Here is a 26,586-nt window from a genome sequence, read left to right as displayed (position 1 = left end):
ATTTATATATGTTATACTGATTTCAACAGCCAACCGTTAAATGGATTTAAAGTGCACATAAACCGTGACTAAAATAACTATATTGTAACTTAGTCTTGTTTATCAGAATTCAGTTGTTTGATATCAGTTGGCGCCCTTAATCACTCCTAAAAACTCCCATAAATAGTTCTGGAACTCAAATTAGCATTTGATCTATGCTGATACGCGAACGGAAGCCGCAGTAAAAGCTTGTGAAAAACTGCCTGCATTGTGGGAGATCGGAGATGTGATTGTTATGATTAAGATATTATAATTATAATTGCAGCCAGCAGACGCGTGATTCTTTGTGTTACATCTCGCGTCGTTTTCGATTTTACATAATTAATCCGATGCGAATATGCGGTAGAAGTGTTATATTTATTGCTTCGGCGACTGCGAACGTCGAACAACTGAAACGGATCACAAATACGACGATACCATTTTAGCTCAGGTGGGGAGTATAATATGAACGTCTGGCTGAAATACAATCGGATCGGAGCGGATAGTTTGCAATCGAACTACAAAACAAGGTTTAAAAAATATAGAATAATTTATTTGCCTTAAACAACTAAAATAAATACAGAACCTAAGCTAAGTCCAGCTATAATACCATCACTTGCCCAGGTAGGCACCACTCAGATCTTTTCCCACTCTGTAGAAGACAGGTCGCCCGTTTCGCGGCTGTATGTTCCGGAAATTGTTGACGAGCCTGTGCCCCTCGGAGTCCCGCAGTTTCCAGAACTTCGATACCGCTGAGTAGGACACGGGCAGGACTTGGGAGAACACCACCCAGGTGACCACCTGCTCGCAGAGGGGCGTGGTCAGTGATCCCCGGTAGGTGAAGAAGTCCCGGGGGTTCACATTCCCCAGCACCTGACCCAGGCTCAAGCCGCCCGGAATAGTCGTCTTCGCTTTGTACTTCGTAACTCTCGGCAATGCACTCATTACTTTGCTTAGGCCCGGAAATAAGCGATTGGGGTTCTGTAAAAATGTTTTAAAAATACATAAAAAGCTCATCTTTGATCTTACGATTTGTGCTTTCACATAAAAGATTGATTCATAGAAAAAGAAAATAACCGTCGTCTAACGTTGACGTAATGACACGTTTTTTCTCCGGCAAATTTCTATGGTTCTATGGTTTAGATTTTCATTTCGGTCGAACTTGACCGCTTTATCACGTCATTATAGATAATGAGAGTGCCGTACAATAACCTTTGATGGGTTACACACCTAAAATTAATTTAGATACAACTGGCTTACCTGTACGATCTTCAGCATGACACCGATGACAGCCAGTCCGTCCTTCTTCTCCTTCGCCTCGTCGATGTCCTTGTACTTGGCATTTCGATGGACAATGTGCATCTCCACGTCGAAGCGCTGCCTGTTGATGGAGTGCTCGGATCCACGGGAGTCGGGGGATCCCCAGTGGAAGTGGAGACCCTCGGCCACGAACCGATTTTTCAGCAGGCCGCCGGTTATGAAGGGCTTGTTGCCGTTAGCCGTCTCGGGGATTTCCATGTGCGCTGCCAACAATTAATGTTAGTTGCTCTTCGTCGCAAGCCATTCGCCATCTCTCAAAGACAACCCACCTGTGTGCCCATTATTTTCAATGGTGATGGGCCCCCTCAACTTTACGTCATAGTTTCCGAACACGATCCGAGGTAATGGGACGATAAGCGACTGGCAGAGAGCATAACAATCTATTATTTATTGAAATAAATTAGCTGGCTCGCCCCTTCAATTTTCCACCCTCATTACCTCTTGTAATGCAAAAAGTGGCGTTAAAAGAGTTTTGATTGCCAATTTGGAGAAGCGTTTTGGTTACATATGTCAATTGGGGTATCACACTTATGTAAACCTGAAGGCAAGCTAGGGAGTAATATCATTACCAGATTAGCGAATTTCCTGGTTGTAATTCCCAGACTACCGTATCCAGATTTTGTATTTGATATAAAAGAATTTGTTGTCATTTAAATGAGCAGCTATGTCGACCAATTCTCTACCGAATCTATAGGCCGCAAAAGTATTCTAATAGATGCGCATATAAAATAGGTCCGCGTGCTGGCTCGCATAATTAATAGGCATCTGCTGATACAAATTTTTATTTTAATTGTTCTCTTTATAGTTTACAAGAACTAGCCTCCGTCTAGGCAGGTTTCCTGCTCTGGAATTTAAGCACGGCCGGTTAAATCATCATAAATATTAGATACTTCGCATTGAGAATAAAAAAACGTATTATACTTTTACAGGTGCAAACCGCATTCTAAATATGTTTAAGTGCGTGTTAAATAAATATTAAATTAAATATTCTATTTATTCTATATATTTTTCATTAACAACTCACTTTTTGAACGCTCAAGGAAACGGGTGACTGTCTTTCTCCCGCTGAACAAATTCCTCCCCAGTTCAGGCCGTTCGTCTCATAGTTCCAGTGAGCCTCCTCTTTGTGATCTGCAAGATTCCAATTGAAGAAAACACACAATCTGAGTCGTTTTCACTTTCTTTCGGACACCTAGCATCTGGTAATCCTATTAGCCGAGACCGATTAAACTCACTTCTGTTTTCATTCGACGGAATTGGGCGACTCTCTCGTTTCTGGAGCCCAAACAAGGTATGGCAGAATGATTAATTACACTGGCTTACAAAAATAAATGGAAATGGAGTGCTCGCCAAATGCCGGCACGGTTTTCTGCTCCAGTTTAAATATACAAAACCTCTTTTGTAGATACGGAATTCTTTCCCCTTTTACTTTTAATTCCATGTCTTAATAAAAAAGTGCTATTAACTGAAATCAAATGCGATCTCAGATCTATAAAACCACTTTTAATAATTCTTTTTACTATTTCCTCCCATTGAGGGCTATGTGAGCACTTCATATCACTCCCCGAAGTTCCCATATATAGTAAGATCTGGGATCGGAATTACCATTTGATGTATGCTGATAGGCGAGCGGCAGCAGCAGCAAAAGCTTGTGAAAAGCATTCGGCTGCATTATTGCAGATCGCAGATGTGATTGTTCTGATTACGATTTTATTATAATAATTGACTCCTACTGACTCGTGTGTCTGCTTTATATCGCGCGTCGTTTTCGATTTTACATAATTTATCCGGTGCGAAGTGCGGGAGATGGGATATGCTACTTTTATGGTGCTGCTGCGACTGCGAACTTCAAACAACTGAATCGGCTCTCAAATACCCCGATATCTTTTATAGTTTGGCGGCGTCTGTGCGATGCCCACGTCGACTTGGCGTCTGGAGTTGGAATCGGATCGGATCGGATCTGAATTCGAAACCTAAGTGGGGCGTGATTAGCGGCAAACGGTAGCAGCAAGTGCCAGTCTAATTGCACTGTTGGTTTTCGAAATGATAAATGATGTGTGGGGCTTGTGCAATATGGACCATACGATCTAAGGAAAACCGTGTGATAATCGCTGGAAACGCGGAAAAGATCTTGCCAAAGTTGGTTGAACTCTTTAAAATTCGTTTGGTTCTAATTGGTGAATGGGTGTGTCAAAAGATCTATAATATATACCCAAAACGGTATACAGAATACTTTAAGCGACCTTCCTTCGTATCATTTTGAATACAAAATTTAAAAAAGTATATTCAACAATCTTTTTAAATTAAATACTAGGTGGAAACTGGTTTTAATAGCTAAATTTTTATTAAATCAAATACAATTTGTATTTTCAAATCAGATATTAAAAAAATATGTGGCATGCATATTTAAAACTCAATACTCTTTGTACTAAATACCCCTCAAAAATCTGATCTGATAAGTTAGATAAAACTTATTTTCTCAGTAAGCTGAGACCCACTGCGTCCCCTTCCAAATGCACCAAAAGAAAGTAGCTGTGACCATTTGCATTTTAATTGTTATCAGTCGCAAATCGTGTGGCCAAAAATTTGGCAAATGTTCGAATTGAATCACTGGAGCAGCCAGATTTGGCAGAAGTTGCGCGACGGGTTCGGCTACGTCATATCCAAAAGAGCAGGGAAATCCTCTGACCAGTTACAGCATAATGGCTTTTAGCCATAGCTTCCTTGCCGAATGTTCCATAATTCCCTAAAAGAGGGTGACTCACGCAAGAGCGGCCAATTAGACCAAACAATGGTAATTATATTTATAACTTCATTGGTCAGTGTGTTGATAATATAACACTTAAGTTGGCCGGCGGTTTCACTTTTCCATCAGCCGACGAAAGCTGCTTAACATTTTCAGGCCTTACATTTAAACTGTATTTCGTATTCTGTCACTAACAACTAAGTATTCATGCACACTCTTTGTAGATATTAAGGTTAAAAGTAGAATGTAATCAAATTTTGATATATGCACGCTTAAAGGCCTAATCAATAGAAACGTAACAAGCACGCGGTTCTGGGCAGTCAAACTGCATCTCAATCCTTTGCTTTTACCCTAGGTCAGAGCTCGGTGGCGAAGTATATGCGCCTGCTGGGTCAGAAGTCGCCCACCGCATGGGAAACGAACTCGAACTGTCGCTCCATGCTGTTGTCTGTTTCCAAGTCGAGGGCGTCGTCGATGAAGTGCATCTCCACGTGCTCGCGGAAGGCATTGAAGGACACCTGGCTGGAATACTGTTTGCCGCACATGGGACAGGTCTTCTCCATGGCATCGGCGGCATCGGCCTTGATTTTCTCCTGTATAATGTTTATCCTCTGGCTGGGCGGCGTTCCGTTGTGCCCATTGTGTTGGCCCTCGTAGTTCTTCAGTTCGCTGGTCAGGCTGTCGTCCGTTTCCAGACTTTTGTCAGCCATCTCCGGCTTCTTGGCGGTTTTCTGAGCGCATTCGGGACAGGGCTTCAGAGCTGTTTGGACATGAAACATGGGTTTTAATGGGGTTTTCAACGACTGTTCGTGTGACTTCTTACCTATGCGACTTTCTAGTAAAGTCAGAGCCGAACTGAGCTCCTGCTGCTGCTTCATGGCCTCCCGCCTCATCTCCTGCAGTCCGTCCATGCATCTTTTGGCATCCACATTGGCATCTGGTTCGCTGGTGGCTTCCTCCACCTTTTGCAGGTTGTAGGGGTAGCCCAGTTCCTCGTTGCTGGCACCAAAATCATCCAGGGCTATTTCCTCCAGGCTGAGATCCTTAAGGCCGTCGGAGAGCATCTTCTGACGCAGGTGAGGATTGGGCGAGTGCTGTGTGAAGGTCTTGGAGCGCACCAGGTTCTGGTTCTGCTGGGCACGCAGGTCAGGGGAGCTGGGCACTTGGTTCAGCTGCTGATCCTTGGAGATCTGGGATAGGCGAGACCAGAGGCGTCGGTTCTCGTTGGACACCATGCCAACGTGCTCCTCCAGCTGCTCCTTCTGCCGCTTCAGTTCGGAGACCTGTGCCCGCAGGGAGAGGACATCCCCTGTAACCCCGATTCCGTTTGCGGGCGGAGGAGCACCTTCTGACCTGCTGGAGACCTCCCTCAGCCGCTGGTTCTCCTCCTCCATGTTGGCCACGCGGCGCTGCAGCTGGATGCACCGCTCCTTGATCGTTTGCAGTGCGACTTGCAGTGCGTAGTTCATTTTGTCGCTGGAGGGGGAGCTTGCGCCTCCGGAAGTGGACGTGGAACTGGCCAGGGATGTGATCTTAGCAGCGGATGATTCCATTCCGGTTTACCCGAGTTCCCAAGCACTTGGCATTCAAATACTGGTCAAATAGGACCCAAAAATATAGGTTTTCTTGGATATTTCGTACGATTTTCTTTTTGTTGCGTTCTCATTAGTGGGACCGTGCGATAAACTTAAAAAAATACCGAAAAACATACCGATAGTTTGAAGTCTTTGTGAAAGCTAAGTTTTTTTTATTGTTTAAAGGGAATATATAGTATTGAGAAGGCTGCTTGACTTGATTTATGAGACGGATATCAATCAATCAAGCAGTTTTAAAAGGCACAAGACAGGGAAAATATACTAGCAACAGCGATACTTTTCTTGACGGAGTGTTCACTGTACTTCAGTTTTTTGTTACGTTATTTGGCGGAGTAGCCGTGTACGTAGCGAACAGCTGTTCTTGTTTACGCGGCTTATTATCCAACATATTTTCCAATGCTTTGCGGCGCGAGTTTAGTTAATAACTTTTATAAATATAAGAGAAAAGTGTGGCAGAATGTAAGCCCGATTGCAAAGCGCTGCAATGCAACATACCACCCACCCAAAATTCTGTTTTTCGGCACCGACAACTTTTCGTTGCCCAGCTTGCAGGCGCTGCACAAGAACTGCAGGTGAATGGTTGTAAACTATATATATTACTTAGTTTATTAACTTTTTTATCCTCAGTGACCGCCTGGGTGTTGTTACGTCCTTCAAGAGTCCCGCCAATTGTGTGAGAAGTTATGCGGAAAAGGAGAAACTTCCCCTGCAAAAGTGGCCCATAGAACCCTCTGAGTGCTCCAAGTACGATCTGGGTGTAGTGGTTTCCTTTGGCCACCTGATACCCGCCAGTATCATCAATGGATTCCCCAATGGAATGATCAATGTCCATGCTAGTCTGCTGCCCAAATGGCGGGGGGCTGCACCTATAATATACGCCATCATGAAGGGGGATACCAGAACAGGGGTTTCCATCATGAAAATCGAACCACATAAGTTTGATATAGGCGCTGTAAGTTGTTGGTTAACTTTTTCCTATAGAAGTTACCATTAAGAGGTTATATTTTAGATTCTAGCTCAGCGAGAAGTGGCCATTAAGCCCGATGTCCTCATGCCGGAACTGCATGCGTCTTTGGCCCTGTTAGGAGCTGATTTACTTGTGGATACAGTCAACAACCTGTCAGAGAGACTGAAGGAAGCCAAGCCCCAAGATAATACAAGTGCCAGCTATGGTAAAGTATACCAAAAACAACTCTAGAACCTACTGAAACCCCATATTCCCTCAGCTCCCAAGATCACCAACAAAATCACAGAGATTACCTGGTCAGAGCTCAGTGCCTTTGATATATACACCCGCCACAGAGCTTTGTATGGCTACAAACACCTTACCACCAGTTTTATGGGCAAGCAAGTGCAGCTGCTGGAGCTAAGGTTGCCAGAAAAGCCACTGGTAGTCCAAGAACCGGGTGCTTTTAGCTTTCAAAGGAAGCGGAGATCCCTGCTGATAGGATGTGCCCAGAAAAGTCAAATAGAAGTTCTTCAACTACGCGTGGAGGGCAGAAAACCCATAAGTGCGCAGGACTTTAACAACGGATTCCTGAAGCAAGCCCGGTCCTTGGAGTTCACCGACAATAAACTAGCGAGAAATTGATAACAAAGTTGGTGATTTAATGCACAAAGGAGGCTTAATATCTAGGCCAAATCCGAGGGCTTGACCTCCTTGGTTTCGGACAGTTGCTGCGTGGATTTCTGGAGCAGATTCTTGGTGAACCACATGGGTCGGGGCTTCTTCATCTCCACGATGCGCTTGTTTTTCAGATCATCCGAAGACTGCTCTGCCTTTTCGCCTTCGTAGAGAACAATGACCTCTTTATCCACTGGCTGTAAGCCCAGTGTTTCCTGGATTTTGGACTGCATGAGCTCTGTTTCCTTCAGGACCTTTTGGTAGCAGAAGGCTGGAAATAGAAAAGTGATAAAGATTGTATAGATATAGGGCTGCGGAGCTTCTTACGACATAGGACCCCCATTTCGTAGTCATGACCGCATTGCAAGCAGGACCGGATGTTCCTCTTCTCCCTCAGCGGCTTCCAGTTGTATTCTGGGTAGCCAAACTTGCGTTTCAAGCGTTTCTCCACAGATCTCCTGTGTTTTGGAACGGCCCACAGCATTCCATCGCCGATGAGCTGCTTCAAACTGAACTCCGGGGAGGTTTTCTGGCTGTGCTCGTGCTGAAAACCGGCTATTGCCAGCGCTGTGCAAGTAAATGGTTAGTCAAAGTAATCTCAACTTGGGGTAGTAGTCCTCACCTGGCGGATGTCCTCCATGTGGCAGGAACAGGCGCTCCACGTTCCTGATGAAGTTTGTAATTGATAAAAACAAATTCCTAGACATTTTGGACCTCCAATATTTTTGGATTTACGTAAACGTGATTGGAGATGCGCAATATCAGGCAGCTGTTTTATCGATATGTACGTCTAAGCAAACAAGTAACGTAAGAGAGGCACGATACCTATGCCTCATGTTTAAGAATGTTTTAAGATATTTCATTATGACCTTGATAAATGTTCTTGTCACACATCAGTGCGGGATATTTTTTAAGCACATTTCGTCAATAAATATTATTTTATTGATTTAAGAACTTCCTTTGCAAATGTACCAGCCACCACCCACTTACGTCGCCCATCCCTAGCGTTACGTTTCAGCCGGCCGCCTTGCGACACCGCGCACGTTGCAACCCTAAACAGCTGTTCGCAGCAGCTGTTCCGCACTGTTACGTCAAAATAAAGTAGTGAAAAGTGCAAATTGCGTGCGAGTCAAATAAAAACTATTTCCTGGGAGGGAAAACGTGCTGAAAGTGGGATCTTCGAGTGGCCGAGAAGCTGCGGAACATGAGGACACTGGCGGGCGGTGGACGGTAGTGGCGGCCAGGCCGAGTGACCTTCGTGACAGGAGTCGAATTCCGGACATAGCCCTGCAAGTAGTGTGACCCACGGGTAAACACAGGGGTCATCCTAGCCCCCGTCCTCCAGTGACTGCAAAACCGCGTGGCCAACCGCCGTTCAATTCAATCTGAACCACTTCAAGTTCAGCCCGAACCCAACTTCACCACACTCGCTCGGCCCCGATACCCACCACACCTGACGGCGCGCACGCGCATCGATTCAAAAGTCCACAAAAAGCGAAAACACTTCGCTGGAGCTGCTGAAGCCAAACGCAAGCAAACCGCGCTTCGCTGCCGCCTCGAAAATCGCCAGTAGATCCCGAAACACCGAGAACCCGAAACCGCGCGCTTTCAATCCTGCGATCCTGCCTCGAAAACACAAACAAAACACCCTCTATAATGCCGTTCACCTGTTGAATTCTGTGCCTGTGTCTCGATCAAGAAGCTATAAGTCCTTCCCCAGGGAAACCCGAGCAAACAAATCAAAGTAACCAATATCTTGACCAATAAAGCGACTAAAATGGCCTGCTTGAGCACTTCCGGTCGCGTCGTGTGCGGTTCGCGTCGCCAGCAGGCGCACAAGCTGCTCTACCAGCTGCTGGGATCCCGCCCGGGACCCACGGCCCCAGCCCTCTCCACGGGATTCAGCCCACCCAGGGTGCAGCAGCAGGCCTTGCGCCTCTGCCACGGATTAAGCTTCAGCATGGGCAAGGATTACCCCGATCTGCTGGTGAGTTCATTGGCGCACGGGGGAAAATGTTTAATTTAATTTGATTGTGTTTGATTGATCGGATTAAAAACAAGTCACTAAAGACACTTTCAACTGCACACGTTTTTTTAATACAAGTGTGATTTTGTTGGCATTTAAAACTCGTTAAAAGAAATTATTTTATTAAAAAAAAAATGCTTTTATTTTCAATGTTGATTTGAAAAAAAACTGTGGCGAAAACTGTTTACAAAAGGTTTATATTAATATATTTTACATTTGCTTTGGAGCCCAAAGTTTGTTCGTGTCTAATCTGTAATAAATTATTTTGTAGGAGCGGGTGTTGAACTCTATGCTGTGATAAATCGAAGTGTAAAACAGTTTGTACTAAAAGCCTTACAAATTCGCTAAATTGATTGGGTGGGTTTTGAACTCGGAACCATTATTTCTTAAGTAAGTAAATGAAGTGTGACATTTTTTCGCATTGAGCAGAAATAAAGTGCAAAATACTTTTCTACTTGACATCGTTTTTCTCGGTGCAGGGTGCATTGGCTGCGCTGGCTGCAAAGCCAAACTGTTGGCCGCTAATGCGTCTGCGTGACTTTGGCTTTTGCCGTCCGCTTTTCTTTTCTTCGCTGCAAAGCCAAAAAGAAAATGAAAGTGAAATTGGTGGCTGGCTCTTGGTCTTGGTTGGCCATTGCTTTTGTGCAAGTAGCGTGAAAAACAACTTGTTGCGCCCACAGTTGCAGTTGCATTCGCCGTGTTGTTGTTGGCGGAAGCGGGCGCATTTATTTATTATTGTGCCTCGGCTTTTTATTTTTGCCATTTGGCCGAACGCCTCTGTTTCCCTCCGTTTTTCTCCTGCTTCCATGTGTTTTCCCCGCATTTTTGCAAGGTGAAGTTTTTCATCTGCCTCTCTTTCTGGCCCGATAATTATGTCTCTTTCTGGTCTGTCTGTAGTTGTCATTATTCATTATTTTTATATCGTTGACAAGTCGCTAGTCTGCAGTGTTTTTCCTACTTTGTTTTTCCATTTTCCCCTGAGTTATGCAATTTTGCCAGTTGCTTATTGGGCTCTGGTTTATTGCTCGTATTTATCAATATTTATAGCCCGCTTTGCGATTTTGGCGCCCAAAACTGTACTCTTGCTGGACAGTGGCCCGCGTCGTATACGTAATATTTCGAGTGGTTTGGGTTCTGTTCTGTATGTCGTCAAACAAGCGAACTGGTGTTCCCTTATCAGCCAGGAAACACTATCAGCAGTTTGCTATTTCATCGGTTTTACTGCCTATTACTAGTACAGTAGATGCGACGCAGAGTAAACAAAGTATTATAGAACAGGGATGTATATATACCATTTTGAATGTAATTGTTTTTTCTTGGTTGGAATGAAATGTTAAAACAAATGCTGCTCACCTAAAATTGTATGTAAAATGTACCTCATCTTTTAGATACATTTTACTATGATGCGTACTGTACTAAATAAAGCGATTGAAATCCGTGTAATCTTCTGCCACCTCGTACTCAAATGACGCTCCGAGTGCATCGAAAGGGTCGTAAATAACCTAGCTCATTATATTTTTATGGAGTTACTTCTCCATGCTAGGCCACATTTGTGGGGAAAAACATATCTCTAGGCTGTGTGCTGGGAGCCTTTGTTGTCGGCTGGAAAAACCCAGAAGGAACTTCGGAATTGTCTTCTAATTGAAGTGGCTGGTCGAGCACTCGCCTTCGGCTTAATTGCTTACTAACTTACTGCTCAAGGAGGCATGTATGAATGCATAGGCCGCAATTAGTGCATCGGTTTCTCACATTTGCTATTTAGTTTATTGTTTTATGGCACGCCATTTAAGCCAGCCCATTTTGCGCGGGGGAGGCGGCTAATTGCTTTAGCATTGCGAATGCAATGGGCCGAATGCAGCTTGTGCATGGGTTATTTCGGCGGCAGCCTTGGCTCAAATGTATTTATTTGTATTTATATGGCCGCCGTTTGGCCAGCTCTGGCTTATATATGAAAAAGGTTAAGTGCTCGTTAATTCACTTTAATGCGCGCTTCTGACACTCGTTAAGCAGACCTTGATCCAAGGGCTGGCGGCTGCTATTGCCTCCCGAAAAATGTGTAAGCATGTGTTACCCCTCCGTCTTGGTGGCTATGTACATCATACTATAATCTAAAACGATATAAAATGTATTTATTAATCCAATCAAATCATAATAAATGCACTTTGCCACTCCCGATTACATATTATTGGAAGAGGCTTAACAAATTGGGTATGCAGCTGCCGTCATCGGATTATTTATGCATTTCGGTTGTTAAGACCTTTTTGCTGCCCCTCTCGGACCGAATAAAAATTCACTCAACGCCAAATTGGTCGAATGCCCAGCTCACATCCACACGGCTCAAAACAAGCACCTGGAAACTGATACGTTCATCTATCATTGGTAAACAATAAACAAAACGCAAATAGAAAGCGCACGTCGCAGCCAAAGCCAAAAACCGAAAACCGAAAACTGAAAACTGAAAACCAAAACCGAAAAAAACGCCAACTAATAATAGTCGGCAATAGCAGTCGTAGAAGAAATTCACTTTTAACGGTTTCTTTGACTTTCTTCTTCACTTCATTTGCCAAGAGCTGCGCCGAGCTCTCCATTGTTTTGGCCAAAAGAAACCGGCCAAAAAGAAGTCTCTTTCCACATGCGCCACACGAATTTGGCAAGAAGCCGATTGGCCAGCTCGGAGTCTTCGTTATCTCTGCCTCGAATTAGTTTCCAAATCATTTTCTCATTTTCCTCCTCTTCCGCCCAGGGGATTTCGAGTGCCCCTAAGCTTTTCACTTTCATTGCCAGTGCGAGAAGCGAAGAGGAGCGTTTTGACGCCAGCGTGTGAATTCGATGGGTGGCCATCGGTTCTTCTGTTAGATTAGAGAGTCTGCGGACAGTTGGACGACTTATCGGGGACTTGGGATTGATTTCCGTCGATTCTCCGCCTTACACGCCCGTGTCTAATTTGCATGCGAGGGTTCGGTCTCGTGAAAGTGAAACCGAACCTCAACCTGTTTTCATTGAAATTTTAGAAATTCGGGCACGAACTCAATACCCGATAAAATTAGCTGTGATTTGTGGTATTTCAATAAACTTGAATGGGCTTTATTAGTCTAAATCGAAGTTTGTAAACGAAAATCTCTTAGCTCCATGTTCATTCACTAAATAGGCTATCTTCGGCACACATGGCAACGAATATTTCCCAATTAAAACCTCTGAACCCGCATTCCTCAAGATGATACTTCGCCATCCGCAATAATTCCCTCGTTAACCCCTGGTGAGAAAGTCATCAGCCCCGCAAAAGGTAGCAGATTTGCTGAAGATACATCTGTCGCATGAACGAGATGGTCATATCGTAAATTTCCGGCTTTGTGTTTCTGCAAAAACACTTTCACTGACCCAAGGCCCGAGTGGCCGGCCCTCCAAGAAGAAGTCCAAAACCCGCTCCGATATATTCTCTATCAGACCGTATAATATTTGTGTTTAATGTGCACTTGCTGGCGGCTTAATTGGCTCTTCGGAAATTGGATGCGGGCTTGCCTAAGCGGATTGACTTTCGTTCAACCTGTCCTACGGCCAGCGTACACCTGCAATGGTCTCTTTGATCGCCGAGGCTTGGCTCTGGTATTTTTCGGCCCGTACTTGCTGACCCAATTCCAGAAAGACGCATGCGTTTTGGTTTGGTCTGTTGTCCTAAACTGGTTTCGGGTTCGGTTTCTTCGGTCTCGGCCTCTCTTTCGCGCCAAGACTGTTAACTGTTAATGATTTCGGCGTTGTTTTCCTTAACAACAAATTTTCGGATTTCGATTTGAAAGCAGAAAAAGAAGCGCCGCCGCCTGCACAGAGAGAAATTGCGAAGGGAAATGATGATCCATAAAGTGGTTGTACGTGTGACTGTGTTTCAAAATGTAAATTTGAATGCTAGCTGGCTATAACACAAGAATAATAATATATTTACTACCTAGGTAGCATTAAAAAAAATTATAGTATAGCAGTGGTTATCGAACCCGGTTCCCTTTTCACTCTCGACTGCAATATCACAAAGAATAATAATATCTAAAAAACAAAATACAAAAAAATTGTAGAACAGCAGTGGGACTCGAACCCACACCCAAGTTAAAAATGAACTGATTCTTTCATCAGAATAATATATATAATATATAATAATGTCTAAAAAATAAAAATTTTAAAAAAAGGTTTAGGATAGCTGTGGGTCTTGAACCTTCGATCACAACCTACAAATATCAACCGCTATCGACCTGTTTTTTCTCTGAGTGCAAAGGGAGCGGTGTTGGGCGGTGGAGCAAGTTTGGTTCGCATAGTTTTGACCAAGTTGCATAACCCGGCCCAAAGCAAAGCCCAGTCTGACCAGCCGTCAGCCTCGCATTTCATCAATGTCGCTCAGTGGTGGACTCGACTGCCTCTTGGGCGTTCGGTTTACACTCATTGATGTTTTATCAGTGATTACCATAAATTTGACTATCGGGGGGCGCCGTCTGCATATGTTTCCCACACTGATTGGCTCACTTGTTCAAAATGCCTGCCCCTGCATTCTGACGCCAATCTGGGCTCTTTTATTTGGCCAAGGGTCTGGTTTCACCTGATTAGCATTGGAATTTGGTTAAATGTTTTCCACACTTACGGCTGCGCATTTCGAAACCCCTTGGCCAGAAATTAAAACGAAAAATTAGATTTGCATTTATTGGCGGCACGCGTCGCATTGCAGTTTGCATTTCGGAAATTTTTGTTTTTTCCCCGTCTGCGTCTGCGCTTTTTATGTAATTTTTTGGGTTGATTTACACCCAAAGCCGCCAGTGCAGGATAAACTTGAATTTTCTGGTTTTCCACCACTAACAGGTTTCCAATTTGTCTGCAAAAACAGTTGCCTTTCCGCGGCGAACCTTAAATTTGGCTGCATTTTAGTGCTTTGCCTTTTGACAGATTGTTATAATTACCAGCTGCACACTGACACCTCCAGAAATTACGGTGGGCTGCAATATTTCTGGGCTCCCAGACGGTTTTCACAGGCTTCGCGCTTTTCGGCGTTTTACAATCGCTTGGATGTTGAGGCGTTTAAAAATGCATTCGCTATTGCCTCGGCAGCGTTTTAAGTCGCCTCCACAGCCAAATATCACGCAGCCGCCGCGTTGGCCAGGCACGCACTGATTTCAATTGTAAATCGCCATTGCGCAATATCCAAAGTGAGCGCGGGAATTCCGAGAGGTTCGATTCGATTGCCTCTGATATACGACTGCGGAAAATGCCCCGGCTAAACTGGATCGGAAATCAAGTTTATGGCAATTAGTAAATGAAAAATCATTTTCAGTGCGTCCACTTTTGGGATGACAACTCATTAGGCGGAAAATGCAGTGATGGGGGTATCGACTTGGCATGTTCAGCAAGGAAAGCCTTCTTCTGTTACATTTTTCATTATCAAGTGAATATCTAAGTGATTTCCACGACAATGTCTTTGTGAACCCACATTATTTGAACCACATAATTGAATGCTCTTCGGGATTCCCCATAACTGTCCCACTTTGTGGCCATTTATGCTGTTTTGTTGGTGATTCGCAGACCCCAATTGGTCAATCGATTGCAGTTGTCATCGTCTCCAATGAGCATTACTGCGATCGCAATGAAACCGTGACGCATTATGGCATTCGCAATTGAGACATTAGCAAATAATGCCAACAGATTATGCTATCCACTGGAGCTGCAGCATCGTTTGAGGGGAATTTTCAGAAGCGTTCTCAATGCCGCGATGAGCACTTTGCCAAACACAAATTGCCCAGTTAGGAGGCAAACACTCGGCCACTCGGCATTCACACTCACTTGAGCTGGGCTGCCTGCGGTGCGCACTGGGTTGTTAACACGCATGTTAACCACTTGCCAGCGAACTTGGCCAATGAAGAAGCTCCCGCGGTTAAAATCGAACGGAGAAATTACAGAGCCAATCGCTATTTCCCCCTTCGTGCCCCGGTTTGGGCCCACCAACTGGGGCTTATGTCAGCCGTGGCAAACAAGCACAGCAGCGATGACAAAAAGGGAAAGTAAGTCCAAAGCCTCGTCTTCGCGGCCCTCAGTCGCTCACTTTCTTGGCCAGGTCTCTTGTGTCCGCTTTTGGCCAATGCCTGGCTGTTGGCCGCTTCCGCTACCAAAGGCCTGTCATGTTCGATCAAGGCGGCGGTATTTCTTTTGGCCAGAAACAAGAAACTAAAGTTGTTGGGAAAGATTCGACTGCTGCAGAAGGGTTTTGCAAGGTCGGAGGAGTTGTGGGAAAGTTAAAAAAATATTGAATAGCTTATACAAATAACTTAATTATGTTAATATTGAAAAGGAGAACCTTCAGCATCGCTATGGTTTGATGTCACATTTCATTCTAAGTTCGGTAACTGTCCTTATAGTAGAATAATTGCTTCAAAAACATTCAGTAAACAAATTAAGTGCTCAAGCATAATCCAACCTTACAGCCGACTAATGTAGAAATAAATGTAAGCAGTTAGGCACTTACTTATAACTGAATGTAAGCAGTTAACTGCTGAATTGTTCTCTTCGCCGTGCGGCGCGAGCATAAATTTGTTAACTTGATTGCTATAATTGAATAATTTTTAGCATGTTCAGTTTTTAAATCGCAGGTGCTAACAGTTTTCGTACTCAGAGGCGGCCTCCATAAAAATAGCAACATGCAAAGGCAATTGTCGAGTTTCGCGTGCTCGCATACTGCCATATTGAATAAAAATGGCTTATGATGCCCCAGCCAGGCGGCATACAAATGGCCAAGAAACAAAGCCGAGCGAATTCCGGGCAGAAACAAGAGCAGAAATCACAACAATGAGGAGGCTCCCCACAAAAGTGAGTCGTAGCCGTCAGTAAGCAATGCAAGATGTTGCAACATCCCCGTTTGCTGGGCCTTCAATCAAAGCAGACATCAATCAGCGCGAGCTTGGCCTGGCACTCGAAAGTGGTTAAATACTTTCAGCCGTTAATTGTCCACATCTTCAGCTGAGGACCTCGAGTGGGATGGGTTTTGGACCGAATTGGATGCTTCGGTTGGTATCTGGAGGGGATTATGTCGTGGGAGCGCCCTGCGGCGAAAATTCCAGTTTTGTTTGTCTGCTTTTGGCACTTGTCTTGTCGATTTTTGCACACTCCGCCAAATGCTGCAATTGCTTTGATCGCTGCGCCCGTTTCTTCTGTTTTTCCACAATTAAATTAATGACTCCGAAAACGGGCGTATTTAAATGAAAATTGGCAGAGGCGCCGCCGGCTGCTGAGCAAATAAAAGTAAATTATTTGCCGCATTGTTGCCGAGGAGATCATTATTATTATTTCCTCTTGAATCGATGTGAAAGTTGCCTGGCCAATTGTGGCGGCTCCTCTTTTGTGGCCGCATTGCATGTGGGCCAAAAGGAGGTTAAACTGGATATCTCGGAGTGTTGGATTGCGCCAGGCTAATTGCGGTTTAACCTTATCAACCGATGCGAGATAATCTTGCAACCCGGACTCCACATCTTGAAAAGCCTCGAATTTGGAGGAGATCAATTTGCATTTGGCTTCAGGGTTAAACAAATATTTTAGCCATGAAACAAAGACTCGAACATGATTGCAAATTGTTGATGAAATTCCCTTTCAATACCACTTTATCATTTTCAATTTAAACTTAAACCCTAAAAACCATTGAAATTAGAGTTTCCACCTACTCCCAATCACAATCTCGACTTTTCTAGACCTCTCCCCACTTCCTTCCATGATCACGAAGTATACCACATTGTAAAAACTGAGTCAAAGTCCTCGGTTCGTCTTCAGCAGCCAAGTGCAACGAAAGAGTCTACTTCCTATGTGGTTACCTTAAGAGCCTCTGTTTTTGGTTTTGAGCACGCAACAAAATCGCAAGCCTGGAATGTAAATTTGGCTAGTGAAATGCACATAAAATCGAGATTAAGACACCCAGAATCGAAGCGCAGATCGTTGACCTGGCTTACCAATGCGCATTAGATCCGTAACACAGCCAAGCTGCCAACGGCAGGCAGTTCATCGGGCTTAGGGGCTTAAGACACTAAAAATCCGTTCGGCTTTCGTGGGCACCAGCTGTAAAAACCATTTAACAACGCTTAAGAGTCATTCAACGTATGCGGCCAGCTCGAAATAGCCACAATTAAATGCATTTCTGCACGTTCCGCATAAAGAAATGGCAGTGCGGCTTTGTTTCGCTCACTTGCCAGTATCTTTTGGCCTTTGCAAATATTATCAACTAATTTTAATTTGGCGCACATATTGAAAACGAAAGTTGCCGCGCTCGCCTCGCATTTAATTGGGTTTCTTCCGGCTGCTGCTGTAAATTGTGATGCCTCGATTTTGTAATAGCCCCCGGACCCTGGGCTCGCTTTCTACTCGCCAAAAGCAGAGCTAAGCCCGGGCCGATGTTTATGACACATATTAATATGAAACTGGGTCATTACAAGCTCTTTTCAATGGTCAACAATTTGTTTGGGTATTTTACGATGCCGTGGGCCCCTGAAGACCGAAAACCGAACCAGTTTGGCCCCCGAAAACCCACACGTGTGGGGGACCACAGCTGATGACGGTGGCGATGAGGCTGCAGAAGATGCGGATGGAGATCGTTTGCCAAGGGCGGTGAGTGGTGGTCATTGGCCCAAGTCAGGATCTGGGGGCTACAAGTGGGTCACCGCGTAATCCGCCGCCACACCCGGGCCAAACATCCGACTATCCAAATATCTCGCCGACAGCTGGCAACATCGAATTTACATGTTATCATGCCCATGCCAGCGTGTGTGCGGCTGATATTGACAGACTGAGTGGCTGACTGGTTGATTGGACGACTAGTTGACGGGCTGCACAAGAAGCGAGCAAAGCCACACATTGCATAATGGCATCACAAATGCCTTTGGAAGGAAATCAAATCACGGGCAGTGCACTGGAAAATATAGATAGACATATGGATAGATGGATGGGTAGAAGGGTAGTAAGATTGATAGATATATAGATAGTAGAAAAAAGGGGGGATATAATTTTAACTAATATTTAATATATTAAAACCACATGGACTCTATTAAAAAATGTGTTTAGCATGCTATTTATTAAACCCAAAATGTATATTGAATCCTTTAATTTTTGTTTGGAAAATGGAGGCATTTCTTTTGTTGCCAAAATGTTTTACCCGGCAATTTGGCAGCGCGTGTTGCTGTCTTTTGTCTCAGTAACAAATAGATTTGCGGCTTTAACAGCTCGCAATTTGGCGACAAGGTCAAGAGTCGCGCGAGGGCGTAAACAATTGACTTCAATTAGTTGGCCATTTGCGGGCGGTTTCAGCCCAAAACTGCTGCAATTTTCCAGTTATTAGTTTTTCGGCTAAGCCGGAGGCCGCAAACGCGCTGGCGGGCAAGGCGAAACTCGTTAGTCGTGGCACTCGCCGCAATTGAAAGTTGTTAAGTGACTTGTGCGCCCCCCATTATTCACACTTTGTTAGTAATTGCAGCACTTGCCCGAAATTGCTAACCGTTCTTGTGATTTTCCGACCTGCAGCAAAGTCCCCACAAGTGCAGCCACAGCCTGAAGTACTCCCAGAGCTCCCAGCCGAGTGTGAGACAGCACAGCTCGGTCCACACACAGCAGCCAGCCGGTCCAGTGAGGGAGTTCCAGATCGATCCCTACATCATACTCGACGACGACCTCAAGTACTTCTACGACGACGTGAGATATGTAAGTACAGAACTATTAATGCTAGGAAAGTAAACCACTTTAGACTATTTTGGTGTCTTGACCATCATTAATATATCAAAGTAAATCGTGTTGAACCAGTCTTTGTAGCACCTATAAATTCCATTCAGATTTTAGGGAAACGTCACTGTTTATATGGTTTTTTCCTCGAACGAAGCCGGGGATTTTTTATCTCGCGCTTCAGAACACAAATATTTGCTAATTTAGGCCAGCTTCTAGACTTGAGCCGGAACAACCAAAGTGGGCTTGACTAATGTTCTATCTCGTTCCTTTATCTGCCTTTCAGCTGCTGAAGTCGGGGACATCCCAGCCAGAGCTGGACACTATTGCCAGCTACTACTTCGATGGCCAGGGAAAGGCGCTGCGACCCATGGTCACCATGCTGATGGCCAAGGCGATAAACTATCACCTGAACAACGAGTCACAGTGAGTTTACAGGGCGATTAACAGCAGGATTACGATCGTTATGTCTTATATAGGCTATTTATTAATTTGTTTGTCAAGACGTTAAGAGCAGTATAAAAGGAGTCATAAAGTTTGATTGCCGCTGCTTAAGCTTTTGCTTCAAAATATTCATAGCAATTATGGTCAGTTAAGGGGTTCCTACTATAAATATTTAATACTTTTTAAAATACTTCTTGATTGTCATATGGAAAATATAAAATTTAAGTTTGATACATATGAAAGATAGGAATACGCCAAGTTGGCTGGGTAGACGAGTGTAGATAATTAGCAAGGCTTTGCGAAATGTGCGCATTTCGGCCAAATCCAAACACTCGTAAATTGCAAAATATGTAGGTGTAGCTTCACCCAAATCTAAATCACATCTTCCCATCGCCTTGACAGCCAATTAGTGCACAAGCAGCGACAGATCGCCCTCTTCTCGGAGATGGTTCACTCGGCCAGCTTGGTCCACGACGACGTCATCGATCAGTCGGACTTCCGACGCGGCAAGCCCAGCGTGAACGCTCTTTGGAACCATAAAAAGGTAAGACCCATTTACCCGAAGCCATGTGTGATGTGCTGATATGCAGCCATTGGTGCCACCGATGTTTGCCCTGGCCACACAAACCCAGCCAAACACGCGCCCAGAGTCGCTCGGCAACCAAGCAGCAATCATTGAGCCCAAAGTCTGACTTTGACATCAATTTGTTGCGTATTTCGATTCGAAGTGTTTATTGACTTTGTCAACAGCTGGGCATCTTGCATCATTTGAAAGGCCTCAAATCGGATGGCGATGCCTCTTCATGGGCCTCAATAATGGACCCAAACACCTCGAAGCTGCAGTTCCCTTTCGACACACGTCTTCAAATTAAAATGCATAAATTAATCCAATCCAATCTTCACAAGAAGCGGTATTTTCTTGTCTCTGATCGTCTTAGTCATACGTGTGTCGGTCGGGCTTTGTATTGTTTTCACGCCGTCTTGCCGCTGGCTGTGGCTCTTGCAACACACAACTGTCCTCCGGCGATTGTGTTGGCCGATCTTTTGTCGTGGCCCGTGTTTCTGACCATGTCCCATCGCTTTTGCAGGTCACAATGGCTGGTGATTACATCCTCTCGATTGCCTCGATTATGATAGCTCGTCTGCGCAGCGACGATGTGACGATCGTGCTGAGTCAGGTAAGAAAGCATTGCACTTCAAGGATATGACTAATAGAGGTCTTAACTTGGGGAATTAAATATAAATATACACATTTAATGATTTACTATCACCTTAAACCCCCGTTGATCATCTTACCGAAATAGCTCTACGCAAACTCTAAGCTCTAGCAAATACTTCAGAGGTTTTTGCACTCGCCACCTAAAACAAACAGCTTCAGAACTTACCAGGTACTTCGCACATTTTATGCTGCTAGTAAATTGGCAAGGCAAACACAAACAATACCCGGGTATTTGGATGGTGGAGAACAAAACTCCCGGATTCTGAGGAACTATCACTGTTCATAGGAACAAACCCATGGGTAATTGTATTTGAGAAAGTACGTAATCAGGTCGGGTGCCAGATTTAGCACTGGGGAACTTTTGTCTTAAATTATGAAAGTTGCTCGTTCCCTTTGCGGGGAAACCACTTCCCGGTCCCAAAACCAGTTGCCAATTTTAATGGGGCACAAATCAACGTGGCCTGCCACTTCCTGCGTCCCTGAAAGTTGGGTTCCCCAAGGTTTGCCCTTCGCCAGAGTTCGAGAAACTTTACTGCAGCGGCATTCACTTTTCATGTTCCGACATTTCGCATCCGTGTCCTTGTGATTCCCGCAGGTGGGAAGAGCCGACATTCCGCCGCGATATTTCATGGCTTTTTCGGCCCTGCCCCAAGCGGTTTCTATGAGTTTCAAATTAGTCACACCTGCCAATTTCACTTTCGATGGAGAGTGAAACTAGATCTGCCGCCCTGCAAACCCAGAGGTGGCTCCGAGGCTCGATCTCGATCTCAATCTCTCTTCAAAGCCAGCTTCTTCCCCGCATATTTACACAATCGAGCGGCCAAGTTAATAACCAAAGCAAACACAGTGAGCTTGCCTACGTTTTTGGGTTACACATTCGGCGTTTTCTCAATTCGCGAACTCAAAAAACATGCGTAACACCTGAGGGTTGGCCTGTGGACCGAAGATGGCCCGGGGTGCGGCCCAGACACTTATCCCGGCTATTTGTTCATTTCATTACCTCAATCTGGGCCTGATATCGGCCCGTGTATCTATCGCAGCCCGCGTAATGCGGCTCATTTGCATTCCAAACATTTTGACCCCGCCAAAACGAAACTTTCTTCGCGCTCGTGAGGTCATTCGTCTCGGAAACTAGTTCTAAGCCAAACAGCTCCGACTGGTCTCCACTATTATTCAAATTTCTCCGAGCTGTGGAATATAACCATGAACGTCAGCACAACTTTACACGCTCTTCAAATTGGCTTTAATAGAGTCTTGAATAAATATGAGTTCTTTAAGATACTCGTTACCAGTTCTGTTGTTGTAATTTAAATTTTGGCGAAAGGAACCAGAATAGTTTTGAACTTCTTCTTTGTATTCATCAAACTCATTTTGTCTTTTATTTAAAGGCGACTTTTTGCCTGCTTCTTTCATCTAAGTAAATCCACAACCTTCGGCACATGTTTGTCAGATTTTTCATATTAGATATTCTGCGCACGTGTCTGAATAAAATCAGCGGTATCTAAGACGTCGGATGGCATTAACAAAATGGGTAGAATGTCCGTCTGCCTTTCAATCAAGCCAATTTATGACTATCTCTGCGTTTTGGGCTAAACCAGACAGTTAAGGCTTTCAACGCCCTTGGAAAAGCCCAGACATTATCCGGCAATTGACAATTTAGCTCAGAATTGTTTTCTATGTAACCAAAAGCCCCCTGAAAGTAACTTCCCCTTGTCGGAAGTGGGCGAGTCAAGAAGAAAATACCAAAATAAGAGCCTTGCAAAGTGGTTTCGAGGCTAACCATATTATGTTTTCCCAAACTGCACTCGATTCCGCTGGCTGCAGCACTTGCTCTCATTTAGCTGCTTAAAAGGCGGCATTGTGTTAATTTCTGTGGCTCCAATGCACTTGTTGGCCAAGTTGTTGGAGCTCACGCACTTGTAGCTGGCGTTTTTGTCAGTGCTAATTAACATTGAAAGTCCAGCAGTGGTCCGAGGAATTTGGCCGGCCAGAAACTATTGGCCAGCTATGGCCAAATCACCTTGAGCTCCTTGGAAGCCGCCATTTTTCAGCGCCCACGATTGTTTGCCAAAGATTTTCACAAGTGCCTGTGATTTTTTGTGGCCGAATCAATGAAAATGCCTATTTGAAGGCGAATCGAAGGGCGTGGTGCCGGACAATTGATGGGCAAACAGAAGCGGCGATAGCCAAAAAATTCAGCTTCTTATGGAGATCTGAATGAAATCTTGTTTGCCGGATTTATTTGGCACGATTGTATTTGCCATTTGCATTTGGGCTTTCAGCCAAGCGGAAGTTACACACACCCGAGCGTATCAACGTTTTTATACAAGGAAAGCGAGTCGATTTTATATGGGAATTAAATCATTATAATATTTATACATAATGAAGAAAAAAACATAACTTAAGAGGGTCTTAAAAAATCGTAAAAAAATTTAATGTCCCAAAAGGTGCCTAAAAGTATGCAGCAAAAATGTATGGAAGCATACCTTTAAACACATTTAGATGAATTTTCCTATATTTGCGCGTACAAAAATTGGATGTTAAAATATTATTATAGTTTTCTTTATATTATAATGGGCTACCTTTTTATCAGTGTACAGGGGGCATTGCGAATTGCGTAACTACCCATTCATCTTCGAGGGGAAACCCTAAGCGAGAACAATCGAAGCCATAACCATTTCCCCAGCCGCTTCCAGTGACATATTTATGACGCATTGTCCGTAATCTCTTGCAGATCTTGACCGATTTGGTCCAAGGCGAGTTCATGCAGCTGGGCTCAAGGGAAACGGAGAACGAGCGCTTCGCCCATTACCTGACCAAGACATACAGGAAGACCGCATCGCTGATCGCCAATGCACTGAAGGCGGTGAGTACTCATTACCATCATGCAACCATTAAAAATTGGCACTTGGCGGACCCGAGCCGCTTAATCCGGCAATTAGTTTGCACGCAGTCTCGCGACATTGTTCCCAATCCCCCTGCGACTCCAACTGATCTTGAACCCACTTGTTTCTCCGGCTCTCCTGCAGACCGCCGTGATCGCCCAGGCCGATGACAACGTGGCCGAGGTGGCCTTCCAGTATGGACGCAACATTGGCTTGGCCTTTCAGCTGGTCGACGACATGCTGGACTTTGTCTCCTCCACCGAGCAGATGGGCAAGCCGACGGCGGCGGATCTGAAACTGGGATTGGCCACCGCCCCCGTTCTCTTTGCATGCGAAAAGGTGAGTGTGGAGTCTGGGAATCCGTTTGATGCTTCCTCATTGGCTTGCCAATAGATTTTGTGCACAGGGAGAAAACTAAAAACGCCCTAGTTTACGGGCTTTATATCAATTTAAAATGCTTCTAGAAACTATAAAATTTCGGTCTTTAAATGTCGACTAAAAATATATTATTGCATACTTTTTGGCTTCTATTCAGATGATTTAAATCAAGTCATAGCTATTATTGGTTTAATAAAGGGGTAATTTATTGTTTATTTTACCAATGAGTACTGCAAACTGTTGAAATTTTTTCACTGTGCACCAATAAGCTAGATTGAGATGTCTCTTTGTCCAGTTTTCCGTTTGCTTTGCATCCAAAGTGGCTTCCCGCCGATGATGAATTCATGGTGTCGGCGGCGAAGGTGTGATGATGTCATGTGGGTGGGTGGTTGGTTAGCTGGCTGGTTGGCTAGGTGCACCGGTGGATCTGTAGCTCGATTGCCAGCGATTACCAATGCCCATTTGCTATGCATTCCGCGGCTGCGCACGCGTGCTGTGCGTTCAAAAGGCGTTTCGTAGCTGCATACTGTCAGAGCTGCATAATGTTAACGCCTTTCCTCATATTTTCCAGTACCCCGAGCTGAACCCCATGGTGATGCGGCGCTTCAGCGAGCCCGGCGACGTGGAGCGGGCCTTCGAGCTGGTGCACAAGTCCCACGGCCTGGAGCAGACCCGGTTCCTGGCCAAGAAGCACTGCAACGAGGCGATACGGCTGGCCCAGGAGCTCACGGAGTCGCCCTACCAGAAGGGCCTCCAGGTGGTCGCCGACTTAGTCATCAACCGCATGAAGTAGAGCCGCGTCCCTGCACCCTAACATATAGTAGTGTTATGTAGGCCACACTTGATGTTTCGACTAAGTTCTGTTCAGCCAGCGGGCTTTGTAAACAAGATTTATTATTTAGTTTTTAGGCATTTGTTGTTGACACTGTAAATAATTGCATAAACAAACCCAATCAACACACACTAAACGGCATCGTTCGCTGTACATAATAACGAGATGTTCAATGAATTTTTAACAAATTTTGTATGCAATGTTTTTCGGAAACTTTATTTATACAGTGAGAGAGAGAGCGAAATGCGAGCAAAAGGCCAACAATAAGAAAAACGAGAAAATTGTACAAATATTTCTTCAAAATAAAAGAAATTGAAGGGGGTTGCGAGCCGAGCAACAACTGAGAGGAAGCTACTTATAAAGGGAAATGTTTATTAGTCAAATGCAACAAAGAGAAAACAAGTGTGTAGAAGGATATTTATAATACGATGCCGGAAGGACATAACATAAATGGTTTACTTTATATTAAATACTTGTCTAGGGCATTTCATGCCTAAATGGTTCAATGGTCATATTGCTGCACTCTTTTTTCAAATCCCTTCCGACCGCACAATAATGTAATTTAAAGTGGAAAGCCCGTAGTTTAGCTGGATTAACTAAAATATTTTGAACCATTCGCGCATGAAATGCACATAATATAATGTTCTGTAAGAAATGTAATGAGGATTGTACGTGAAACAATGCTGCCCAGTCTTAATTTTAAAACTTTCTTCTCCGCTTCTAATGCAATAGTAATTTATAAGCACTAAACACAAAATCGAACCACAAACCCCCATTTCGGAATGCCTAAAAAGCATATTTACTTTAAGTTTATATTTTAATTTATAAACACAACCTCAATAAGTCAGTCAGCGAAGTTTCTTTTTTTTGTGTAGTTTTGACGAGAACAGCATTGGGCTCCTTTACAGCCCACAGCACTACACTGGGGAAAAGGAGAAAACGAACTAAAACTGTAGCCAAAGGGGCGAGAGTGCCTATCCTGGACAGTTGATCAATTAAAATGGGTGCTGAAAAGACGATTACCCACATGTTTTAGGGGCGAACGACAAAACGATGATAATGATGTTGATATTGATACTTGTAATTACGATATTTGTATACTTAAAGAGATGAATAAAAATTCGATTTTGTAAAACAAAAAAGTGTATGATGGATATTCCACACGTCCTTCAAGGCGCAGTGTGCCCCGTAGCCATGCAACATATTAACCGCCTTGACGACCTAGTGAAATAGTTTGGACATGGCCAAAGAGTTTTATGTTGCGACGGGCATGGCTGGCATGGAAATTGGGGCAAACAAATACATTTTGGTAGTCGCCTGCGAATGGGTAATGCTCAAGAGCTTTTCATTTTAAAACATCAACAAGTTCCGGATTTAATGGCACGCAATGCTGCAGTGGCCCCAACTTTCCTCTTCGTTTTATTAAAACAAAACATCACGAATCAGGTTAAGTCAAGGCAGCCGTGGCATAATTTTCCCGGCCATATAAAGTAAATATATTTTATGTCCAGGCAGACGAGCAAAGTGGAGCAGGCTAAAATCGTGTCTAACTGGCGAAATATTTAAATAGCCAAACCAAATTAGCTGGGGTTCCGATAAATCCTTCGACTCGTCTTCAAGGACAGACGACCGAAGTGTGCCTTAACCTAGGTTATAAATAGTCGGGCGTGCTGCCTAGACAACCGACCCATCATCCGTGGCCCCCCAGTGCCTGGCACGGACGTGGATACGGATCCTGGCAGCCAATTCGGCGGTTAAACGGCCTGGCCAGGCCACGAGACC

At 44.4% G+C, this 26,586-nt stretch overlaps 5 protein-coding genes across 5 annotated transcripts; 2 read left to right on the top strand and 3 right to left on the bottom strand.

The window, feature by feature from the left end:
• Positions 1–583: 583 nt before the first annotated feature.
• On the bottom strand, positions 584–3,173 carry LOC108025171 (carbonic anhydrase 2). Its single transcript, XM_017095448.3, has 5 exons — positions 2,944–3,173; positions 2,363–2,469; positions 1,608–1,698; positions 1,279–1,541; positions 584–999 (listed from the first exon to the last, which is right to left on the bottom strand). The coding sequence occupies exons 1-5, from the start codon at positions 3,008–3,010 to the stop codon at positions 631–633; spliced, it is 897 nt and encodes a 298-aa protein (XP_016950937.1). The 5' UTR covers positions 3,011–3,173; the 3' UTR covers positions 584–630.
• A 944-nt stretch (positions 3,174–4,117) lies between these two features.
• Positions 4,118–5,789, bottom strand: LOC108025522 (protein spindle-F). The gene is made up of 2 exons (XM_017096044.3): positions 4,908–5,789; positions 4,118–4,844 (listed from the first exon to the last, which is right to left on the bottom strand). The coding sequence occupies exons 1-2, from the start codon at positions 5,635–5,637 to the stop codon at positions 4,477–4,479; spliced, it is 1,098 nt and encodes a 365-aa protein (XP_016951533.1). The 5' UTR covers positions 5,638–5,789; the 3' UTR covers positions 4,118–4,476.
• Positions 5,790–6,028: 239 nt separating this feature from the next.
• Positions 6,029–7,277, top strand: LOC108025047 (methionyl-tRNA formyltransferase, mitochondrial). The gene is made up of 4 exons (XM_017095302.3): positions 6,029–6,251; positions 6,307–6,631; positions 6,689–6,851; positions 6,906–7,277. The coding sequence occupies exons 1-4, from the start codon at positions 6,076–6,078 to the stop codon at positions 7,268–7,270; spliced, it is 1,029 nt and encodes a 342-aa protein (XP_016950791.1). The 5' UTR covers positions 6,029–6,075; the 3' UTR covers positions 7,271–7,277.
• Positions 7,267–8,078, bottom strand: LOC108025048 (39S ribosomal protein L32, mitochondrial). Its single transcript, XM_017095304.3, has 3 exons — positions 7,926–8,078; positions 7,631–7,870; positions 7,267–7,574 (listed from the first exon to the last, which is right to left on the bottom strand). Exons 1-3 carry the CDS (start codon positions 8,008–8,010, stop codon positions 7,312–7,314), a joined length of 588 nt encoding a protein of 195 aa, XP_016950793.1. The 5' UTR covers positions 8,011–8,078; the 3' UTR covers positions 7,267–7,311.
• A 305-nt stretch (positions 8,079–8,383) lies between these two features.
• Positions 8,384–25,946, top strand: LOC108025381 (all trans-polyprenyl-diphosphate synthase PDSS1). The gene is made up of 8 exons (XM_017095854.3): positions 8,384–9,290; positions 18,852–19,028; positions 19,333–19,472; positions 19,893–20,034; positions 20,579–20,668; positions 23,444–23,575; positions 23,739–23,933; positions 24,544–25,946. The coding sequence occupies exons 1-8, from the start codon at positions 9,081–9,083 to the stop codon at positions 24,763–24,765; spliced, it is 1,308 nt and encodes a 435-aa protein (XP_016951343.1). The 5' UTR covers positions 8,384–9,080; the 3' UTR covers positions 24,766–25,946.
• Positions 25,947–26,586: the final 640 nt, after the last annotated feature.

This window comes from Drosophila biarmipes, chromosome 3R (genome assembly GCF_025231255.1).
Source record: "Drosophila biarmipes strain raj3 chromosome 3R, RU_DBia_V1.1, whole genome shotgun sequence".
Taxonomy (NCBI): Eukaryota; Metazoa; Arthropoda; class Insecta; order Diptera; family Drosophilidae; genus Drosophila; species Drosophila biarmipes.
Note: the sequence above shows the minus strand (reverse complement) of the source record. Positions and strands in the feature narration are given on the sequence as shown.

What these genes read in the sequence shown, in the direction of transcription:
- LOC108025171 (XM_017095448.3), bottom strand. Translation starts at nt 3,010, where the DNA reads ATGCAGCCGAATGCTTTTCACAAGCTTTTGCTGCTGCTGCCGCTCGCC. An exon ending in TTTCCTTGAGCGTTCAAAAA is followed by an intron (nt 1,699 to 2,362) that starts GTGAGTTGTTAA and finishes GCTCTCTGCCAG; the next exon opens with TCGCTTATCGTCCCATTACC. An exon ending in TCATGCTGAAGATCGTACAG is followed by an intron (nt 1,000 to 1,278) that starts GTAAGCCAGTTG and finishes ACATTTTTACAG; the next exon opens with AACCCCAATCGCTTATTTCC.
- LOC108025522 (XM_017096044.3), bottom strand. Translation starts at nt 5,637, where the DNA reads ATGGAATCATCCGCTGCTAAGATCACATCCCTGGCCAGTTCCACGTCC. An exon ending in TTTACTAGAAAGTCGCATAG is followed by an intron (nt 4,845 to 4,907) that starts GTAAGAAGTCAC and finishes ATGTCCAAACAG; the next exon opens with CTCTGAAGCCCTGTCCCGAA.
- LOC108025047 (XM_017095302.3), top strand. Translation starts at nt 6,076, where the DNA reads ATGCTTTGCGGCGCGAGTTTAGTTAATAACTTTTATAAATATAAGAGA. An exon ending in GCGCTGCACAAGAACTGCAG is followed by an intron (nt 6,252 to 6,306) that starts GTGAATGGTTGT and finishes TTTTATCCTCAG; the next exon opens with TGACCGCCTGGGTGTTGTTA. An exon ending in TAATACAAGTGCCAGCTATG is followed by an intron (nt 6,852 to 6,905) that starts GTAAAGTATACC and finishes ATATTCCCTCAG; the next exon opens with CTCCCAAGATCACCAACAAA.
- LOC108025048 (XM_017095304.3), bottom strand. Translation starts at nt 8,010, where the DNA reads ATGTCTAGGAATTTGTTTTTATCAATTACAAACTTCATCAGGAACGTG. An exon ending in ACATGGAGGACATCCGCCAG is followed by an intron (nt 7,871 to 7,925) that starts GTGAGGACTACT and finishes TTACTTGCACAG; the next exon opens with CGCTGGCAATAGCCGGTTTT. An exon ending in CGAAATGGGGGTCCTATGTC is followed by an intron (nt 7,575 to 7,630) that starts GTAAGAAGCTCC and finishes TTCTATTTCCAG; the next exon opens with CCTTCTGCTACCAAAAGGTC.
- LOC108025381 (XM_017095854.3), top strand. Translation starts at nt 9,081, where the DNA reads ATGGCCTGCTTGAGCACTTCCGGTCGCGTCGTGTGCGGTTCGCGTCGC. An exon ending in TCTACGACGACGTGAGATAT is followed by an intron (nt 19,029 to 19,332) that starts GTAAGTACAGAA and finishes TCTGCCTTTCAG; the next exon opens with CTGCTGAAGTCGGGGACATC. An exon ending in CACCTGAACAACGAGTCACA is followed by an intron (nt 19,473 to 19,892) that starts GTGAGTTTACAG and finishes TCGCCTTGACAG; the next exon opens with CCAATTAGTGCACAAGCAGC.